Source organism: Eschscholzia californica, unplaced genomic scaffold, assembly GCF_041429995.1.
Source record: "Eschscholzia californica isolate CP2 unplaced genomic scaffold, dmEscCali1.0.p SCAF_2, whole genome shotgun sequence".
Classification (NCBI taxonomy): Eukaryota; Viridiplantae; Streptophyta; class Magnoliopsida; order Ranunculales; family Papaveraceae; genus Eschscholzia; species Eschscholzia californica.
Genome location: NW_028238309.1, coordinates 10,452,972 through 10,461,790, shown reverse-complemented (window position 1 = coordinate 10,461,790; position 8,819 = coordinate 10,452,972). Strand labels below are relative to the sequence as shown.

At 36.6% G+C, this 8,819-nt stretch overlaps 1 protein-coding gene across 1 annotated transcript; it reads right to left on the bottom strand.

The window, feature by feature from the left end:
* Nucleotides 1–3,448: 3,448 nt before the first annotated feature.
* LOC147556130 (inactive TPR repeat-containing thioredoxin TTL3-like) lies at nucleotides 3,449–8,599 on the bottom strand. The gene is made up of 7 exons (XM_086663883.1): nucleotides 6,924–8,599; nucleotides 6,011–6,206; nucleotides 5,736–5,920; nucleotides 5,050–5,383; nucleotides 4,738–4,942; nucleotides 4,382–4,488; nucleotides 3,449–4,228 (listed from the first exon to the last, which is right to left on the bottom strand). The coding sequence occupies exons 1-7, from the start codon at nucleotides 7,811–7,813 to the stop codon at nucleotides 4,076–4,078; spliced, it is 2,070 nt and encodes a 689-aa protein (XP_086520009.1). The 5' UTR covers nucleotides 7,814–8,599; the 3' UTR covers nucleotides 3,449–4,075.
* Nucleotides 8,600–8,819: the final 220 nt, after the last annotated feature.

The window sequence follows — 8,819 nt, the reverse complement described above, 5'->3', positions numbered from 1 at the left end:
ACCTAATCCCATCTCTAACCAATCTCCAAACCCACCTTCATCACCACCACCACCACCTCTAACTACAACAACAGAAACAAACCCCCCACTTTCTTTTCTGATTTTGGAACAACATCAATTAATTTGATTTCTGATATTGAGACACAACATAAGAATGGTTTCTTAATGGGGGTTTATGGGGAAATGAGTATGTTGAATAAATGTGATTTTTTTTAAAGGGAAACGGGTAAGGGATGCAGAGTATCTGATATATCAACCTGGTTCTTGTCCTTATGTTGATGAAGCTTTTAATTGTCAAGGAAATGGTAGACCTAACGATGAATATCTGAAATGGAGATGGAGACCTGATGATGGAGAAGGAACCCCGCCTTCGTCTGGAAACCAGACGAAGGGTTCCGGCGAAGGGAAAAACCCCTTGCCGGAAATGTAAAAAAAAAAAAAGGGGAAGGGGAAGAAAAGAGAAAGAGAGAGAGAGAGAGAGGCAGATAGAGGAGTGTTTGGTTTGATTTTTTTTAGGGTTTCCACCGTCTTCCCCGGAAACTTTTCTGCTTTCCCCAAAACGTTGGCCATTATAATTTCATATATGAAAATTGTGAAAGAAATTCTATATGTGAAGATCTCAAACTAGCGGATTGGAATTCTAACTAAAGTTGTTTCAATGCAAGCTTTCGGTAACTCACTCGTCAAGTTGGAATTATTATATGTTTAGTAATCTATTTAGCAAAACCAAGAAAGTTCTTTTTTTCTGAGTCAAAACTCCCTAAAAAGTTGGAAATATCATATGTTTAGTCATATGTCAAGTTGGAAATTTGGTCAAAACTCCTTATAAATTTTTCTGTTTTGGTGAAAAAAAATCACCTAATTTTTTTAGTCTTCAGCTTCATAGGTGTTTACGTAACAACTTGCAATAACTTTTCAATAACTTGTAGCAATTTTTCACTAGCTTGAAAAGGGTTGCAGAACATATTAGACCATGTTTGGCGCGTGGGAGTAATCACATTCCCGTAATGTGATTCTTGGGAATCAGATTACTGTAGTTTCATGTTTGGTTTGACCAGGAATAGGAATTTGATTCCCGACATATTCCTAATTAGGTGTTTGGTCGTATAGGAATAGGAATGTAAATATTTGTAAAAGTTCTCTTTTACTCTTACTTAAACTATATAAAATACAATCAACTTTGTTATATATTAAAATCAGTATTATTTATTCAAATTCGTAGATACGAAATAATAACATGATATACCAAAGGGTTAAAATTTAAAGATAGTAAATAAATATCTTAACAAAAATTTATCTAAAATAAAATTTTGTTCGTAAACTGAAATAGAAATTTATCTAAAATTAAATTTTGTTCATAAACTTAAGTAGTACTTATTAACACCAAGTCCCACAAAAAATAAAATTGGTAATTCAATATTTTGTTAAGGGTATATTTGTTAATAAATATTAATATTTGTGATTCCGAGGGAATGAGAATCACAAACCCACCTCCCCTCCTGAGTTTGCTATTACTCCTTTTTGAGGGAATCACATTCCCTGGCCCATGTCATTCCTGCACGCCAAACATGGTCTTAGATTTTTAACTAAACAAAATACAATTTTGAGTGTTTAACCAAATAAAATATAAATTTTGAATTTTTAGCAAAACAAAATATAAATTGTCCTTTTTACTATTAAATAAATTTAGTGGGCCTTCCCCAATAAATTTGAATGAGATTATTTGGAAAAGGTCAACACCCAAAAATATTTCCAATAGAGTAACAAAGTCAACCAAAAAAAAAAGTAACAAAGTCAACCAAAGAAATTTACCAAAAGTTATACTGTGGAACCAACCAATAACGTGTTAACTTTTTTCTACACATCTCATTGTTTCCCACCGACCCAAACCCTAGACAACAAATCAACAATTCAAATCCTATACTACCTTTTTTTTTTTGTTAAGATAAATCCTATACTACCTACTAGGCTACTACCCATACTTGATGCTTCACCCATGCGTGGCGCCCGTGGTGGTGGGAATTTGGCCCAGGGACCGAGTCTGTCCGTCAGTCCATGGATGCTCGTGTCTTGAGTGTCCATCGACTCCCAGAGGCCAGAGTCCCAGTAATGGAGAAGGGGTGGTAGTAATTTTTCTCATAATCCAAACAAAAGAGAAATCTTTTTTTACTCCGTTCTTATCGGAAATTTTCGCACGAACCAAACAGACCCTTACGAGGGAGATTGGGAGATCTTTCAAATGGATGTTGACGGTGGTGGTAGTTGAGTATGTGTGCCCATAACTCTTAAAGTGGTCAATCCCCTCTCAAATAAGTCAAATTTTGCCCATTTGCTTTTGGTGTCTCTTTGATACCATTTGGTGGTCAGGATTCTTTCATCACTTTGTCAATATTAAGATCATATGATGCCATGTTTTCATAAATATTCTAACCTAACCATGTTGGTTTTACAATTGAGTGACCTTCATTCATTCAATTCTTGATGTAGCCCACAAATGACATTTCCCAATTCTTAGCTCTCTAAAGTTTGGAAATAACAAGCCTAGAGAAACCTATGTAGCACAATGCTCCTCGTTGGAGTCAATCATCATTTACAAATATGATGATATCAAATATTAATGCCAAAAATCGTGAGCAAATTGTTTAACGAACTATTTTTCATCACTCTACAAGAAGGGGCACAAAAAAATGTAAAGTTTTATGTCAAAAGTTTTAACTATTGTTGATATGTCTCTATTGTTTATACTTAAACCCCACATTTTTGCGTTTCGATTCTGGCAAAAACTCTATACATCCACAGAAAAGACCTCGACATTGCGAGACACATGGTGTGTAAGACAACGTAGATTCCCCGCATGCTCGATGTCTCTAATTTAACAATCTCACGTCGTACATACTTGAAGGCGAGTTTGTTTCATACATACTTGAAGGCCTCGACACTTACAAACTTGAACCTACACCTATAGCTCAGATTCATACATACTTGAAGGCCTCCACACTTACAAACTTGAACCTACACCTATAGGTTAGATTCCTCAATGACATGGGACTATAAGACTATTACATATAGACATAACCATAAGTACTAGTAGATATTTTGGAAGTGTGAAAGCAAGTACAATGAATAAAAGAATCTTAGCTACATTGGAGGACTGTCTCTCTCTCTCTCTCTCTCTCTCTCTCTCTCTCTAACTACACTTTGAACCAAAGAGTGGTATAAATGAATGCCTCCAAGGTTTCCCCAACCACCCCAAAAGCAACCTTCCCATTAAAAGACATGTACCCTCTTTCAGAGACCTGCCAGTGATTCCCCCATAAATAACATCCAGACTAAGTCCCCCACTAAGTAAATAACTCAGAATACCCCCTAATTACTTAACTCAAAATTGAAAGATTTTAAAAATATGAATAAACATAAAAAAAAAAAAAAAAAAAAAAAAAACAGGAGATAAAAAAATTTGAGAATTTATTCATGAAAATTGAAGAAAGAAAAACATGAAATAATGTCAAGACTCATGACCAATACCTCCTCTCTCTCTCTCTCACTAACTCAATGTTTACTCCAACAACACCTTTACTCTCATGCCTTCCAATGTTTTAATATATTTCATTTACATACATACATTAACACACTCTCTCTCTCTATATTAGCCAAGCCTCTTTCTCTCTCTATCTCTCTCTCTCATTAAGATTCCATTTCACAAGAGAACCCATTGAAATGTACATATTTCTCAAATTTCCAGAGCTTTGAAGAGTTACTTGACAAGAGTGAGGCTAGACTAAGTCCTTAAAAATGAAAGCAAGAAAGATAACAATGAAGGGAGATGGAATCAATGGAGATAAATACCCAGAGAAAGAAATGAAATGGAAAGAATAAATTAAGACTCTAAGAAATTTTCTTTGTAGTTCGCTGTACGAAATCGTCCTTTTCTTTTAAGATTTTCCTCAATAGGTACAAAATCGATCATCCTTGTACGAAATACTGAGGTAGAAGAGAGGGTTTTGACGAAATTTACTATAAGGTTTTCTGAGAGGCTAAGATCATTTGAAACAAGAACGATAAATTTTGATGTGTTTTAAAGACTGTAATGCCTCACCGAATACTCCAAGACTTGATGGGTCGGGCAGATCATCTCTTTTACTCGATTACTGTTCTTGTAAATCTTGAATGTCGGGACAATTCTAACGGACTCTGAGTTGGCTACAGACGGACTCTCCCCCACATCAACCTTCAATTAAAACCATTCAATGATGTCAGAATTCAATTTCTTCAGTACACAGAGATCAGATATGTTTAATGGATGATGGAAGTTAAGGTAATCTTATCGAAATAAAAACTAGTGAATAGGTAAAAACATTCCGTTCTGATATTGGTTACTGACCTTTAGGAAATTCACAGATGGGTATTGAACACACAACGTATCGACGAATGGGGATATTTGTTCACATTGTTTATTCGAAGCTGCCTTGAAAAATACAACTGAAATGCCTGAAATTTAAATCAAATTAACGTGCATTAATAAATAAACCTTAACCCGACTAAGGTTTATAGCTTATAAGTATCCTATATACATCCATCCCTAAAAGTGGTGCGTGGGAGGAACAGACCAAGCGAGTCTGGACCATTTCGGTTTCTTTTAGATAATAATTTGGGAGGTTTGTCCAATAGATTGATGAAGAATTGAAGAGCTAAATAACGGACTATCGAAACCCAAGAAACAAAGATTGGAAAACTCACCAGGTGAAGATATTGCAGCTTTGAACTGATCAAGCCCCGTGACTTCCTCCACTTCTCCACCAAATTTCATATTGTAGATTTCTTCTCCACGAGATTTCTTCAGTGCTACTTGAGCATGAAATAGGGCTTCTGCGACTTCATTGTCTCTAGGAAACTCTTTTCTCAGAACTTCGTAATCTCTCACAGATTCAGCCCACCGTTCAAGCTAATCCGACCAAAAAGATGCCAATAATTGCTCAATCATAAGAATCTACGAAGTAAGAAAAACGTTGAAAGAGAGAAAGGGATGAAGAAATCTGAAATCCAACTCACCTTGCCATAGGAAGCAGCCCGTCGAAGAAGGGCCTTTCTGTAATGTGGTTGGATCTTGAGAGCCTGATTACAATCTTCGATAGATCTCTCCCAGTTTCCAAGTTTAGACCAACAAACCGCTCTATTACAATAAAGAACAGAATTGGAAGTGTCGGATTTAAGGCCTTCTCCATAAGCTAAACATGCTTCAGCATACTTCCCAGAATTGAAGTGCTCATTACCACGGGCTCGAGCTCTTGCAACGGACCTCACGTTGTTTAGCATTATTGCAACTTCACCATTTCGGTGATCAATCAATCCAGCCTTTTCAGCAGCTGAAGCTGCATTCTCGAACCTGCCGAATATCCATAATTCATTTGACCAATCCTTACTCGCTTTTAGAAATCTAAATATACGGGTCTCATTTTGAGTACAGCTTTCAAATTCAAGTAAGAAACTAACAATGAGCTTATGGTTAACCATTTTCACTTGAAAAAAGTAAATTGATTTTTTCCCTGTTTGTTTGTCTTGCAACTTTGGATGTTTTCTATGTATTCTAAACTACATTCTAGACAGACTTGACAAAACACATATTTTCATGATTTGAGAGTTTGAGTGCATCACTTCTTGTTCGAAAAATATAGGGAGTAATGAAGTTGTATTGAATCACATCACTGAACAGAAAAGATAAAAGTTTCTTCGCTCACCTTCCTAGTGCCATCTCAACTTGAGCTCTAACGAAGAAGAGGTAAGCATCGGATATCATTCCAAAGAACCTGGTCTGTGAGCAAGAAGCAGGAGATGGTTCGAACTTAGATATTTTTTCTAGACTGGAATCTGCATCGTCAAGTTGATGGAGCTTCAGCAGGGCTTCCGCTCTGCACGCAAAGAGCTGTAAATTCCATTCCAACCATTTCAGATCATCTCCCTTCTAAATTAAATTTATCATTTGGATTATAAGGAAGAAGATGCACGAATATACCTGAGGAGACGATTCTGCTCCAGCAGCAATGGCAGCATCACATTCCTTCAATACATTCTTCCAATCACCAATTTTTCGGGCATCAAAACATCTATTAAGATGCCTCTCCACTGCTTGCAACTTTCGTAGCTCATCTGGATCCGGTTGTTGCCCTTGGAAATAAAGGTGCTTCCTTGCAATCTCGACATGCCCTAACCTGTAGAAAGACCAAACACACAAGGGTTAATAATCACTAATCGATTGCTCTGACAGTTCACTTCATGATAACCCAAGAACCCTAAATATCCAAAACCGGCTAAATTACTGTAAAACCATAGGTCCAATATAGCCATCATTTAGTTCGAAAATAAAAGAAAATTGAATAGTTGAAGAGTGCTACAGACTCATCCAACGAGCCTAAATCCATCAAGTAGCAATAAGGCAATTTCAGATCGAAAAACCAATCAGCTAAAAGAAAAATGAAAACTAGATTAAGACCCATGAATAGACAAACATTTACATGGAGCAAAAGAACTAGATGATACAATCATACAAAAGGAAAATCAATTAGAACCCATTACCAAAAATAACTTCAAAAAACATTGGATGAGGGCTAGGACCCCATGAATCTTACCTAAACCAGTAAGAAAAGATAAGAAATTCAACCCAGAAACACCAGCAAACAAAGTTTATATATGTAGTTATCATAAACAAAAAACAAAAACCAAAATTAGGTTATCAGAAACCATCCACAGTAACAAAATCCAAGCCTCCCCAAAAAAAATAGACCCAAACCCAACCAAGCTAATGTAGATCACAACACCAACAATCAATCAAATACCCTATTTTTGTGAGAAAAAAAATTACTCACAATCATCCTACTCTAAAATTAGGGTTTTGAACTTAAATTGAGAGAGAGAGACAGAAATCTCACTTAAGATGCAAAGAAGCCAATCTCTGATGAGCTCTAAAATACCCAGGATCCAATCTCACTGCTGCTTCACATTCCCTAACAGCATCCATTAATCTTCCAAGACCTGTCAATGCTGCTGCTCTATTACTCCTATAAGCTGCATTTTCGGGCGAAATCGAAATAGCTTGATCATACAAAGACAAAGCTTCAACAAAGAGTCCTCTTTTATACTTATCATTACCAGCTCTTTTCAATTCTTCTGGATCCAAACTACCCCCAAATTTACCCATCAAATTTCCCCCACAAACAACTTCATTTCCACCTGATTTCCCTCCAACCCCACCTCTCATTATACTTCCATGACCATAGTTACCAGTTCCAGAACCCAAAATATCACTTCTTGCAGGTGATTTATGAGCCATTCCTGTCTTCAAAACTTTCCCAGATGGACAAATATTCCCAGTTGGTAAAGTATTTACAGATGGGGAAGAATTAGCAGTTGAGCTTCCTGAAAAGATTAATGGAACACCTGCTGAGTGAGATCGTACATGACCCTTTCTGAAATTCCGAGTTACTGAACCGGATCGGAATGATTCACCAACTGTTGGACTATTATTATTATCAGTTGAACTAGATAGTTCCCCAGAATGACTAGTTTTGACAATAACTGAGTTGATCCCGGTTTTACAACCAGAAACTGAACCGGCTGATGAACTTGAACTACTACTGGTTGTGGGTACAGCAGAAGAAGAACGATTTGTTGTTGTTGTTCTTAATGGTGAAACAGGTGAACCCAGATTAAGTTCTTTGAAATCTGGTTTGTTATCTTCTTCACATGTTAATGCACTTCGAAATCGATCATTCAGAGAATCAAACCCTATTTCTGGTAAGGCTTTGGTTGAATGCGACATTTGTAAGAGAGAAAAAATAAAAATGGGAACTTTTTTAGATTTTTTTTTTTTTTCTGGGTTTTTTTGTTCTTCTTCTTCTTAACTTTCTCTCTCTAAAAACAAAGTCTGGATGTAGAATTAGAAACCCACCAATAAGAAAAAGGAGAAGAAGAAGAAGAAATGGGTATCAAAGAAGAAGACATGAATAGAAATTCAGAGAAAGGGGAAAGAGGAAAAAACAAAGAAATAGATGGGGATCTCGTGATTTAATAGAGAAGGAAGCAAGGAATGAATGCGAGTGTTGTAAAGTAGAGAGAGAGAGAGAGAGAGGGGTTTTCTGGTAGAAGTATAGAGAAGAAGAAGAAGAGAGAGAGAAATGAAGGAGTTTTCTTTTCTCTTTCTTTTCTTTTCTTTTTTTCTTTTTCTTTCTTCTCCCTTTATTTCCTCCTTTCACTTGCTTGCTTCCTCATGAGACACCTCTCTCTCTCTCTCTCTCTCTACCTATTCATTTATAATTTGTATTTTCTATGAAGACTTGTTGTGATAAGAAGAAGAATTATAAATAAAAAAATCCTAATTACATGAGATCATATCCCTTCAATATATATGGCCTCCCTAATTAATGAAAATATATAAATAGATGTAAGAGATCAACCATAAATATGTAATCAAGTACATTGGCTTTCGATATAGAGGTGTTTGATACGGTGAGTGATTGCCCATTTGATACCTTCTACTATAGCTATTATTTCACCTTCTTCCGCGCGATCTAGTATGAATGAGTGATGTATGGAACTAATACATGTCGATTCATTAATATCAATGAAAGAATGTATTTAACTTGGTAAATGGGTTAGTAGGGATAGGGTCGGGAAAACGGTTCGAGAATCCGAAACCCGACCCTAACCGCCCGATCCAAGGCGACCCGAAGACCGAAGGAGATCCGACGCGGGTTTACCCGGCCCGAAATTTCGGGCGGGTATGGGTGGACATCGGGTAGGGGGTCTTACCCGAGGTCCGGCCCATA

Coding starts and splice junctions, on each gene's coding strand:
- LOC147556130 (XM_086663883.1), bottom strand. CDS start 7,813: ATGTCGCATTCAACCAAAGCCTTACCAGAAATAGGGTTTGATTCTCTG. Junction 5,921..6,010: donor GAGCAGAATCGTCTCCTCAG/GTATATTCGTGC, acceptor TGGAATTTACAG/CTCTTTGCGTGCAGAGCGGA. Junction 4,489..4,737: donor AGCTGCAATATCTTCACCTG/GTGAGTTTTCCA, acceptor TTTAAATTTCAG/GCATTTCAGTTGTATTTTTC.